The 13,618-nt window shown below is 42.9% G+C and overlaps 1 protein-coding gene across 7 annotated transcripts in view; it reads right to left on the bottom strand.

Annotated features, from left to right (window-relative positions):
* Positions 1-8,918: 8,918 nt before the first annotated feature.
* Positions 8,919-13,618, bottom strand: part of METTL25B (methyltransferase like 25B) — a 229,647-nt gene continuing 224,947 nt past the window's right edge. For all 7 annotated transcript variants that reach the window (XM_053705284.1, XM_053705287.1, XM_053705279.1 and 4 more), the window contains one exon: positions 8,919-9,178. In XM_053705284.1, the coding sequence (XP_053561259.1) occupies positions 9,036-9,178 (143 nt within the window). In that variant the 3' untranslated portion in view covers positions 8,919-9,035. The remainder of the gene's footprint in view (positions 9,179-13,618) is intronic.

The following is a 13,618-nucleotide window of genomic DNA, read 5'->3' as shown; positions in this document are numbered from 1 at the left end:
TTGGCTCCTAGTCTAAAGACTTGCATGTAAGCATCAGAAATAAAGGAATTGGCTAGTTTGAGATCCTTAATCCTATCTTGGATCTCCTCCAACGGAGTCTCCTCTAAAATCAATTCGGACAAAGCATCACACCAATAAGATGCTGCACTTGTCACTGTGGCAATATAAACTACAGGTTGCCATTATAGACCTTGATGAACATACATTTTCTTTAAATAAGCCTCCAGCTTTTTGTCCATGGGATCATTAAAAGAACAGCTATCCTAATAGGAATCGTGTTTCTCTTAGCCAGAAATAGCCCCTTCTATTTTAGGCACCGTGCGCCATGAGTCTCGAATGGAGTCAGAAACAGGAAACATCTTTTTAAAAAATGGGAGACGTGGAAAAAGGTATCCCTGGCTTATTACAATCCTATGCAATGATCTCTGACACATGGTCTGGAACAGGAAACACTTCCACAGAGGAAGGAACATCATAGTATTTGTTAAGCTTACTAGATTTGTTAGAGTTGACAGCGACAGAAGAATCGGAGTCGTTCAAAGTAGCCAGTACCTCCTTTAGCAGTAAACAAAGGTGTTCAAGCTTAAATCTGAAGTTTGCTTCTTCAGTATCAGTCAAAGGCTTTATACTGTCCGAATCTGAGATTTCACCCTTAGAAGCTACCGAGGTATCCTCCTCATCAGTCTTATGATGGAGGTCAACCTGCGCAGCAGCAGATAGGACAGACACCTTACACTCAGAATTTATATTTCTTCTTGCGCTTCCCCATCATGGGAAAAGCAGATAAAGCCGCAGATATCGCAGAAGATATCTGTGCGGCAAAATCTATTGGCAAATAAACTTCTCCAGGAGGCTGAGAGGAACTGCAGGGCACTCTATGTGAAGCCGTAGAGGCTTGGGACGTGTGAGGAGAAAGCTGTGGCACTGCCTGAACAGCATCATCCTGAGAGACATTAGGCTCAGAAACAAGTAATTTGTCTTTACATTTTAAAGCCTTTTCTACACAAAATTGCATAGGTAAGACAATTTGGGCCTCTAAATATAATAAGCATTTATCAAAAGAAACAGACTCCTGTTCATTATCCATAGCTGATAAAGGCCCAAGAGATAAGGAATGTCACTTTAAGAAAAAAAAAAGTTTTTTCTTCAAAACGCTAGGCAAATAAAAAACAAAATTTATGCTTACCTGATAAATTTCTTTCTCTTGTGGTGTATCCAGTCCACGGGTTCATCCATTACTTGTGGGATATTCTCCTTCCCAACAGGAAGTTGCAAGAGGACACCCACAGCAGAGCTGTCTATATAGCTCCTCCCCTAACCCCCACCTCCAGTCATTCGACCGAAGACAAGTAAGAAAAAGGAGAAACTATAGGGTGCAGTGGTGACTGTAGTTTTAAAAATAAAAACACCTGCCTTAAAGTGACAGGGCGGGCCGTGGACTGGATACACCACAAGAGAAAGAAATTTATCAGGTAAGCATAAATTTTGTTTTCTCTTGTAAGGTGTATCCAGTCCACGGATTCATCCATTACTTGTGGGATACCAATACCAAAGCTTTAGGACACGGATGAAGGGAGGGACAAAGCAGGAACTTAAACGAAAGGCACCACTGCCTGTAAGACCTTTTCTCCCAAAAATAGCCTCAGAGGAAGCAAAAGTATCAAATTTGTAGAATTTAGAAAAAGTATGAAGCGAAGACCAAGTCGCCGCCTTACAAATCTGATCAACAGAGGCCACATGTTTAAAAGCCCATGTGGAAGCTACCGCTCTAGTAGAATGAGCTGTAATTCTTTCAGGAGGCTGCTGGCCAGCAGTCTCATAAGCTAAACGGATTATGCTTCTCAGCCAAAAAGAAAGAGAATTTGCCGAAGCCTTTTGGCCTCTCCTCTTTCCAGAATAGACAACAAACATTGCAGATGTTTGACGAAAATCCTTAGTAGCTTGCAAATAAAACTTTAAAGCACGAACCACATCAAGATTGTGTAACAGACGTTCCTTCTTTGAAGAAGGATTAGGACACAGTGACGGAACAACAATTTCCTGATTGATATTCTTATTAGATACCACCTTAGGAAGAAACCCAGGTTTGGTACGCAAAACTACCTTATCTGCATGGAAGATCAGATAAGGGGAATCAGGGGAATCACACTGTAAGGCAGATAACTCTGAAACTCTTCGAGCCGAAGAGATAGCTACTAGGAACAGAACTTTCCAAGATAAAAGCTTGATATCTATGGAATGCAAAGGTTCAAACGGAACCCCTGGAAGAACTTTAAGAACTAAATTTAAACTCCATGGCGGAGCAACAGGTTTAAACACAGGCCTGATTCTGACCAAAGCCTGACAAAACGCCTGAACGTCTGGAACATCAGCCAGACGCTTGTGCAAAAGAATAGACAGAGCAGAAATCTGTCCCTTTAAGGAACTAGCCGATAATCCCTTTTCCAATCCTTCTTGGAGAAAAGATAATATCCTAGGAATCCTGACCTTACTACATGAGTAACCTTTGGATTCACACCAATGAAGATATTTACACCATATCTAATGATAGATTTTCCTGGTGACAGGCTTTCGAGCCTGAATCAAGGTATCAATGACCGACTCGGAGAAACCACGTTTTGATAAAATCAAGCGTTCAATCTCCAAGCAGTCAGACGCAGAGAAATTAGATTTGGATGTTTGAATGGACCTTGGAGTAGAAGGTCCTGCCTCAGCGGCAGAGTCCATGGTGGAAAGGATGACATGTCCACCAGATCTGCATACCAGGTCCTGCGTGGCCACGCAGGTGCTATCAAAATCACTGAAGCTCTCTCCTGCTTGATCTTGGCAATCAGACGAGGGAGAAGAGGAAATGATGGAAACACATAAGCCAGGCTGAAGGACCTGGCATCTATCAGCGTTGCCTGGGGATCCCTTGACCTGGACCCGTAACGAGGAAGCTTGGCGTTCTGACGAGATGCCATCAGATCCAGTTCTAGTTTGCCCCATAGTTGAATCAGCTGGGTAAATACCTCCGGATGGAGCTCCCACTCCCCCGGATGAAAAGTCTGCCGACTTAGAAAATCCGCCTCCCAGTTCTCTACTCCTGGGATATGGATAGCTGAAAGATGGCAAGAGTGAACCTCTGCCCAAAGAATTATCTTGGAAACCTCCATCATTGCCAGGGGACTCCTTTTTCCCCCCTGATGGTTGATATAGGCTACAGTCGTGATATTGTCCGACTGAAATCTGATGAATCTGACCGCAGCTAGTTGAGGCCAAGCCTGAAGAGCATTGAATATCGCTCTTAGCTCCTGAATGTTTATCGGAAGGAGGGCCTCCTCCTGAGTCCACAAACCCTGAGCCTTCAGGGAATTCCAGACTTCGCCCCAGCCCAGAAGGCTGGCATCTGTCGTCACTATAGTCCACTCTGGCCTGCGGAAACTCATTCCCCTGGACAGTTGGACCCGATATAACCACCAGAGAAGAGAATCTCTGGTCTCTTGATCCAGATTTAACAGAGGAGACAAATCTGTGTAGTCCCCATCCCACTGATTGAGCATGCAAAGTTGCAGTGGTCTGAGATGTAGGCGGGCAAACGGAACTATGTCCATTGCCGCTACCATCAGGCCGATCATTTCCATACACTGAGCCACTGACGGCCGAGAAGTGGAATGAAGAGCAAGGCAAGAAGTTAGAAGCTTTGATATCCTGACCTCTGTCAGAAAAATTTTCATTTCTACTGAATCTATCAGAGTTTCTAGGAAGGAAACTCTTGTGAGAGGGGAGAGTGAACTCTTTTCTCTGTTCACCTTCCACCCGTGAGAAAGGCCAGAACAATGTCCGTATGGGACTTGGCGATTTGAAACGTCGACGCCTGGATCAGGATGTCGTCTAGGTAAGGAGCCAACGCTATGCCCCGCGGCCTTAGAACCGCCAGTAGAGACCCTAGAACCTTTGTAAAGATTCTTGGCGCTGTGGCTAATCCGAAGGGAAGAGCCACCAACTGGTAATGCCTGTCTAGGAAGGCTAACCTGAGGAACTGATGATGATCTCTGTGAATCGGAATGTGGAGATAAGCATCCTTTAAGTACACGGAAGTCATATATTGACCCTCCTGGATCATAGGGAGGATGGTTCGGATTGTCTCCATCTTGAAAGATGAGAAATTTGTTTAGGATCTTGAGATCCAAGATTGGTCTGAACGTTCCCTCTTTTTTGGGAACGATAAACAGGTTTGAATAGAAACCCTGCCCCTGTTCGCAACGTAAGAATGCCTCTCTCTTATCTGGTTTGCAGATAGTTGTGAGAGGTGAAATCTCCCCTTTGGAGATGAACCTTTGAATTCCAGAATATATCCCTGGGAAACAATCTCTAGTGCCCAGGGATCCTGGACGTCTCTTGCCCAAGCCTGAGCGAAGAAGAAAGTCTGCCCCCTACTAGATCCGGTCCCGGATCGGGGGCTACTCCTTCATGCTGTCTTAGAGGCAGCAGCAGGTTTTTTGGCCTGCTTCCCCTTGTTCCAAGCCTGGTTAGGTCTCCAGACTGGTTTGGACTGGGCGAAATTTCCCTCTTGTTTTGCATTAGAGGAAGCTGAAGCTGCGCCACTCTTGAAGTTTCGAAAGGAACGAAAATTATTCTGTTTGGTCCTTAACTTATTGGACCTATCCTGAGGAAGGGCGTGACCTTTTCCTCCAGTAATATCAGAAATGATCTCCTTCAGACCAGGCCTGAATAGGGTCTGTCCCTTGAAGGGATGTTAAGAAGCTTAGACTTTGAAGTAATGTCTGCTGACCAGGACTTAAGCCATAGCGCCCTATGCGCCAGAATGGCAAAACCTGAATTCTTAGCCGTTAGCTTGGTTAAATGAAAAACGGCGTCAGAGATAAAGGAATTAGCTAACTTAAGAGCTTTAATCCTGTCTAAAATATCATCTAACAGGGTCTCCACCTGTAGAGCCTCCTCAAGAGACTCGAACTAAAAAGCCGCTGCAGCAGTAACTGGGGCAATGCATGCAAGAGGCTGGAGAATAAAACCTTGATGTATAAAAATTTTCTTAAGGAGACCCTCCAATTTTTTATCCATAGGATCTAGGAAAGCACAACTGTCCTCGACGGGGATAGTTGTACGCTTAGCTAGGGTAGAGACTGCTCCCTCCACCTTAGGGACCGTCTGCCACGAGTCCCGTATGGCGGCATCTATGGGAAACATCTTTTTAAAAGCAGGAGGGGGAGAGAACGGCACACCTGGTCTATCCCATTCCTTAGTAATAATTTCCAAAAACCTCTTAGGGACTGGAAAAACATCAGTGTAAACAGGCACTGCAAAGTATTTGTCCATCTTACACAATTTCTCTGGAACTACAATGGGTTCACAGTCATCCAGAGTCGCTAAAAACCTCCCTAAGCAATAAGCGGAGGTGTTCGAGCTTAAATTTAAACGCTGTCATTTCAGAATCAGACTGAAGCAACGCCTTCCCTGAATCTGAAATGTCACCCACAGATTGAAGCTCTCCTGCCTCGGCTTCTGAGTATTGTGAGGGTATATCGGACACAGGTATTAAAGCGTCAGAAAGCTCTGTATTTGTTCTAGCCCCAGAGCTGTCTCGCTTTCCTTGTAACCCTGGCAGTTTGGACAATACCTCTGAGAGGGTAGCATTCATAACTGCCGCCATGTCCTGTAAGGTAAAAGAATTAGATGCGCTAGATGTACTTGGCGTCACTTGAGCGGGAGTTATAGGTTCTGACACATGGGGAGAGCTAGATGGCATAAACTCCCTCTTTTCAGTCAGAGAATCCTCTGGAGATAAATCTTTAAGCGCCATAATATGGTTTTTATAGTTTATAGAAATTTCAGTACATTTGGTACACATTCTAAGAGGGGGTTCCACAATGGCTTCCAAACATATTGAACAAGGAGTTTCCTCTATGTCAGACATGTTTAACAGACTAGTAATGAGACAAGCAAGCTTTGAAAACACTTTAATAAATGTGAAACAGCAATTAAACAAAACCGTTACTGTGCCTTTAAGAGAAAAAAAATAGCACTTAAACTGAAAAACAGTGTAAAAATATAGTAAAGTCTTCAACATTTTTACAGTGTGTGTAAGGGACTAAAGCAACATTGCACCCACTTGCAAATGGATGATTAACTCCTTAGCCCCCAAACCGGATTTAAAAAACGTCAACCACCGGTAAAAGACAGTTAAGCACCTTGCCACAGCTCTGCTGAGGCTCCTACCTGCCCTCAAATACGATTTAGGGAAGAAATAAACCCTCTATATTGGTCCTCAGATGCCAGAGGACTCCTCTAGGGAAGCTGGATGTCTCAGTCTGAAGGAAACTGCGCATCTAGAGCGTGAAAATAGGCCCCTCCCACCATGTACTGGATGTCAGAGGGGCCATAAGAAAATACTCCTAGGAGTATCTAACTAGCCATGTGGAAAACTAGGCCCCAAGAAAAGACTCATCTCCCTCAGAGAAAAAACGTCCTATTTATGAAACATGAAAACGTTTTGTCACCAAGTAATATGAGTATTAACATGAGTATTACCCTGTTTAGTAAGCATGATCCCAGTCGTTGTTAAATCACTGAATCTAGCTTACCTCAAATACACAAGGCTCTGTCAGCATTTTCTAGAACTTTTATTCATCTCTCTAGAAATAAAAATACTGAACATACCTCAAAGCAGGTAATCTGCAGACCGTTCCCCCAACTGAAGTTTTCCCATTCTCTTCAGTTATGTGTGAGAACAGCAATGGACCTTAGTTACAAACCGCTAAGATCATCAACCTCCAGGCAGAATTCTTCTTCTAATTTCTGTCTGAGAGTAAAACAGTACAACGCCGGTACCGTTTCAAAATAACAAACTCTTGATTGAAGTTAAAACTACACTAAGTCATCACATATCTTTGATACTTCCTATCTTGTCGAGAGTTGCAAGAGAATGACTGGAGGTGGGGGTTAGGGGAGGAGCTATATAGACAGCTCTGCTGTGGGTGTCCTCTTGCAACTTCCTGTTGGGAAGGAGAATATCCCACAAGTAATGGATGAACCCGTGGACTGGATACACCTTACAAGAGAAAATAATACACCTCTACACCTCAGAAGCTGAGGTGCCCTACCGTAATCTTCAGAGACTGAACGAACTAACTAAACGAACTAAGGACTCTCCAGTTGGCCAGACGATATCCCACAGCCGCAACGAAGAGAAACTCAAAGAAATTACACCGCTCCATCAAAAGAAACTGCGCAATAAGAAAAAAATTGCGCGTTTCATACTCTGAAGTAAAAAACTGAGTAACAGTTTAAAACATTCCCCACATGAAAAGATTTAAAAATCATATAGCCATAAGGTCAAAGGCCATCCCAAAACTATAAGGAAGGCCGTTAACCCTTTAGTCTCTATTCACATACAAATAGTGCCTGCAAACTACCACAAATAATCCTTACTAAAGGATTATAAATGTCCCATTAAATTAATGCAGAATTAAAATAGATAGTGCAAGTCTCCAGTACCTAGAAGACAAAAGCACTTACTTGCAAAGATAGCTGTTGGGCTGGAAGATAGCTCACAAGGTGTAAAAGGACACATACTCCTTACAGAGACCTGTAGAAAAAGAAAGAACAGAGTAACCAACTCTGGCTGTCTATACCGAGGGCAGCAAATATGTTAGAAAACAAAGCAAGGGCCGCCTCTCCTTTTTCTAACTGCTTAAAAGCCACCACTACTCTTACTCAAAAGATTGACGTGGACACAGCTAAACCCAAATCCTTGCTTGCAGGGTAAAGTACCCGAAAAAGGAATAAATATCTTCAGACACCCACTTCACATACTCCATTGACAGAGGCAAAGAGAATGACTGGGGGTTATGGGTAAGGGAAGTGACACTTAACAGCTTTGCTGGGGTGCTCTTTGCCTCCTCCTGCTGGCCAGGAGTGAATATTCTACTAGTAATTGGAATGACGTTGTGGACTCTCCATGTCTTAGGAAAGAAATAGTCCTAAATATTATTTACCCTTCCATTCTTAAATTACTGACTGAAACAGCGTGTAAATTACATTTTAGCAATAAAAGGATTTATGAGCATTATTATAAGCGGTTTCAAAAATTATCATCACACAATTATTCATCTACACATTCATCACTTTATAGGACATGAAACCCAAAATGTTTCTTTCATAATTCAGAAGCAATCATACAATTTTTAAAATGTTTTTCTAATATCCTGTTTTTAAATAAAATTTACTTTGTTCTCATGATACTCTTTGTTGAAGAGAGTATCTAGGTATGTAGCGTGCATGTGTCTGGGCAACTATATGGCAGCAGTTTTGTAAGAATGCCTTTGAACACTATTTAGCAGCAGCATCTTCAAAATGTACAACACTGCATTCTTACAAAACCTCTGCCACAGAAAATTTTGGAATCCAGGTGGCATTATGAAGTAATTTAACAATACTTTGTTTAACATTAGCTAATTTTAGCTTGAAGGGGCATGAAACACAAATTTTTTTTTTTCCCGAGCATAACATTCTAAATAACTTTCCAATGTATTTCTATTATCTAATTTGTTTCATTCTCTTTGTACCCTTTGTTGAAAATATACATAGGAAGGCTCAGAAACTGTTGGTTGCTGGCTGCAAACATATGCCTCTTGCCATTTGGCTTTCAGCTAGCTCCCAGTAGTGCATTACTGTTCCTTCAACAAAAGATACCAAAAGAATGAAGCAAATTAGATAATAGAAATAAATTGGAAAGTTGTTTAAAATTGTATGCTCTCTCTGAATCCTGAAAGAAAAACATTGGGTTTTTATGTCCCTTTAAGGTTAATAGCAATTTTACCCATTTGCAGTGTTTGCTACTCTTAACCATGCTTTCCTTCTCTAAACCCCTCACCAATTGGCACCCTTTTAACTCTCTAAAGACAACAAGAAACATGTATTGTTTAAAAACAAAACTTATATTTTATTAAAAAATAAACACTTGAGATACATTGGCAGTTGTAAAATAGCTAGTGTTTCTTTTCTGTTGTACTTGTTTCACTATACTTGGATTACTAAATACAGTCAAAGCTTACATCACTAGCCTTTATCTCCTCCAAAAGATCATGTAAAAAATTGTCTTTTTTAGCAGCTACAAGCACCAGATTTCTAGGTGAGAATTTAGGTTTAAAAAGTGGGATCAGTTCACAATGAAATCCTGCAAAAAAGAGAAAAAAGAAAACATTAAAATGTTAGAAAACTTTTACTGTACAAATTTACTTGGTTCATAGTTGTTGATACTTTACTGAAAATGTACAGTTTAATTACAAAATCAGATTATGGAACTATGGATACTAATTTTAAAGTTATGGTAAACTTCCCCTTTTTAAAATTAGATACAGAATGTTAAGTGATATTTTAGACAGAGTTTCATTTACCAGTTGTAATGAAGATGCGCTGTAACTTGCTTTTTAATATAGATATAACATTCAGTGCTTGGCCGTCCGCTTCAAAAGTCAATTTTTTTGTGAGGTAATGGTTTGAATTGTTGTCCAATCAGCGCTGTAGCTACAACAAAAGTGCCATAAGGGGAGAGCGCTGATTAAAGAACAGTTCAAACCATTAGCTCACATCAAATTTGACTTTGAAAGTGGGCGGCGGAGCGCAGGGAAATTGAATTTCATATTTATATTAAAAAACATAATTTATGCTTACCTGATAAATTTATTTCTCTTGTAGTGTATCCAGTCCATGGATCATCCATTACTTGTGGGATATTCTCCTTCTCAACAGGAAGTTGCAAGAGGATCACCCACAGCAGAGCTGCTATATAGCTCCTCCCCTCACTGCCATATCCAGTCATTCGACCAAAACAAGACGAGAAAGGAGAAACCATAGGGTGCAGTGGTGACTGTAGTTTAATTAAAATTTAGACCTGCCTTAAAAGGACAGGGCGGGCCGTGGACTGGATACACTACAAAAGAAATAAATTTATCAGGTAAGCATAAATTATGTTTTCACTTGTTAAGTGTATCCAGTCCACGGATCATCCATTACTTGTGGGATACCAATACCAAAGCTAAAGTACACGGATGATGGGAGGGACAAGGCAGGAACTTAAACGGAAGGAACCACTGCCTGTAGAACCTTTCTCCCAAAAACAGCCTCCGAAGAAGAAAAAGTGTCAAATTTGTAAAATTTTGAAAAGGTGTGAAGCGAAGACCAAGTCGCAGCCTTGCAAATCTGTTCAACAGAGGCCTCATTTTTAAAGGCCCAGGTGGAAGCCACAGCTCTAGTAGAATGAGCTGTAATCCTTTCAGGGGGCTGCTGTCTAGCAGTCTCATAGGCTAAGCGTATTATGCTCCGAAGCCAAAAGGAGAGAGAGGTTGCCGAAGCTTTTTGACCTCTCCTCTGTCCAGAGTAAACGACAAACAGGGCAGATGTTTGACGAAAATCTTTAGTAGCCTGTAAGTAAAACTTCAAGGCACGGACTACGTCCAGATTATGCAAAAGACGTTCCTTCTTTGAAGAAGAATTAGGACACAATGATGGAACAACAATCTCTTGATTGATATTCCTGTTAGAAACCACCTTAGGTAAAAACCCAGGTTTGGTACGCAGAACTACCTTGTCTGAATGAAAAATCAGATAAGTCGAATCACAATGTAAGGCAGATAACTCAGAGACTCTTCGAGCCAAGGAAATAGCCATCAAAAACAGAACTTTCCAAGATAAAAGTTTAATATCAATGGAATGAAGGGGTTCAAACGGAACTCCCTGAAGAACTTTAAGAACCAAGTTTAAGCTCCACGGGGAGCAACAGTTTTAAACACAGGCTTAATCCTAACCAAAGCCTGACAAAATGCCTGGACGTCTGGAACTTCTGCCAGACGCTTGTGCAAAAGAATAAAGAACTAGCTGATAAGCCTTTTAAAGAACTAGCTGATAAGCCTTTGTCCAAACCCTCTTGGAGAAAGGACAATATCCTAGGAATCCTAACCTTACTCCATGAGTAACTCTTGGATTCACACCAATAAAGATATTTACGCCATATCTTATGGTAGATTTTCCTGGTGACAGGCTTACGAGCCTGTATTAAGGTATCAATGACTGACTCGGAGAAGCCACACCTTGATAGAATCAAGCGTTCAATCTCCATGCAATCAGTCTCAGAGAAAGTAGATTTGGATGATTGAAAGGACCTTGTATTAGAAGGTCCTTCCTCAGAGGCAGAGTCCATGGTGGAAGAGATGACATGTCCACTAGGTCTGCATACCAGGTCCTGCGTGGCCACGCAGGCGCTATCAGAATCACTGATGCTCTCTCCTGTTTGATTTTGGCAATCAGTCGAGGGAGCAGAGGAAACGGTGGAAACACATAGGCCAGGTTGAAGAACCAAGGAGCTGCTACAGCATCTATCAGCGTTGCTCCCGGGTCCCTGGACCTGGATCCGTAACAAGGAAGCTTGGCGTTCTGGCGAGACGCCATGAGATCCAGTTCTGGTTTGCCCCAACGATGGACCAGTTGAGCAAACACCTCCGGATGGAGTTCCCACTCCCCCGGATGAAAAGTCCGACGACTTAGAAAATCCGCCTCCCAGTTCTCTACGCCTGGGATGTGGATCGCTGACAGGTGGCAAGAGTGAGACTCTGCCCAGCGAATTATCTTTGAGACTTCTAACATCGCTAGGGAACTCCTGGTTCCCCCTTGATGGTTGATGTAAGCCACAGTCGTGATGTTGTCCGACTGAAATCTGATGAACCTCAGTGTTACTAACTGAGGCCAAGCTAGAAGAGCATTGAATATTGCTCTTAACTCCAGAATATTTATTGTGAGGAGTTTCTCCTCCTGAGTCCACGATCCCTGAGCCTTCAGGGAGTTCCAGACTGCGCCCCAACCTAGAAGGCTGGCATCTGTTGTTACAATCGTCCAATCTGGCCTGCGAAAGGTCATACCCTTGGACAGATGGACCCGAGAAAGCCACCAGAGAAGAGAATCTCTGGTCTCTTGATCCAGATTTAGTAGAGGGGACAAATCTGAGTAATCCCCATTCCACTGACTGGTCTGAGATGCAGGCGCGCAAATGGCACTATGTCCATTGCCGCTACCATTAAGCCGATTACTTCCATGCACTGAGCCACTGACGGGCATGGAATGGAATTAAGGACACGGCAAGCATTTAGAAGTTTTGATAACCTGGACTCCGTCAGGTAAATTTTCATCTCTACAGAATCTATAAGAGTCCCTAGGAAGGAGACTCTTGTGAGTGGTGATAGAGAACTCTTTTCCATGTTCACTTTCCACCCATGCGACCTCAGAAATGCCAGAACTATCTCTGTATGAGACTTGGCAATTTGAAAGCTTGACGCCCGTATCAGGATGTCGTCTAGATACGGAGCCACCGCTATGCCTCGCGGTCTTAGAACCGCCAGAAGTGAGCCCAGAACCTTTGTAAAAATTCTCGGGGCAGTGGCCAACCCGAAGGGAAGAGCTACAAATTGGTAATGCCTGTCTAGAAAGGCAAACCTTAGGAACCGATGATGATCTTTGTGAATCGGTATGTGAAGGTAGGCATCCTTTAAGTCCACTGTGGTCATGTAGTGACCCTCTTGGATCATGGGTAGGATGGTCCGAATAGTTTCTATTTTGAATGATGGAACTCTGAGGAATTTGTTTAAGATCTTTAGATCCAAGATTGGTCTGAAGGTTCCCTCTTTCTTGGGAACCACAAACAGATTTGAATAAAATCCCTGTCCTTGTTCCGTCCGCGGAACTGGATGGATCACTCCCATTACTAGGAGGTCTTGCACACAGCTTAGGAATGCCTCTTTCTTTATCTGGTTTGATGATAACCTTGAAAGATGAAATCTCCCTTGTGGAGGAGAAGCTTTGAAGTCCAGAAGATATCCCTGAGATATGATCTCCAACGCCCAGGGATCCTGAACATCTCTTGTCTGCCCCCCACTAGATCCGTTTCCGGATAGGGGGCCGTTCCTTCATGCTGTCTTGGGGGCAGCAGCAGGCTTCCCGGCCTGCTTGCCCTTGTTCCAGGACTGGTTAGGTTTCCAGGCCTTTCTGGAATGAGCAACAGTTCCCTCTTGTTTTGAAGCGGAGGAAGTTGATGCTGCTCCTGCCTTGAAATTTCGAAAGGCACGAAAATTAGACTGTTTGGCCTTTGATTTGGCCCTGTCCTGAGGAAGGGTATGACCCTTGCCTCCAGTAATGTCAGCAATAATTTCCTTCAAGCCAGGCCCGAATAAGGTCTGCCCCTTGAAAGGAATGTTGAGTAATTTAGACTTTGAAGTCACGTCAGCTGACCAGGATTTAAGCCATAGCGCCCTACGCGCCTGGATGGCGAATCCGGAATTCTTAGCCGTTAGTTTAGTCAAATGAACAATGGCATCAGAAACAAATGAGTTAGCTAGCTTAAGCGTTCTAAGCTTGTCAATAATTTCATTCAATGGAGCTGTCTGGATGGCCTCTTCCAGGGCCTCAAACCAGAATGCCGCCGCAGCAGTGACAGGCGCAATGCATGCAAGGGGCTGTAAAATAAAACCTTTTTGAATAAACATTTTCTTAAGGTAACCCTCCAATTTTTTATCCATTGGATCTGAAAAAGCACAACTGTCCTCAACCGGGATAGTGGTACGCTTTGCTA

This window comes from Bombina bombina, chromosome 1 (assembly GCF_027579735.1).
Source record: "Bombina bombina isolate aBomBom1 chromosome 1, aBomBom1.pri, whole genome shotgun sequence".
NCBI lineage: Eukaryota > Metazoa > Chordata > Amphibia > Anura > Bombinatoridae > Bombina > Bombina bombina.
This window is presented reverse-complemented; position numbering and strand designations above follow the sequence as displayed.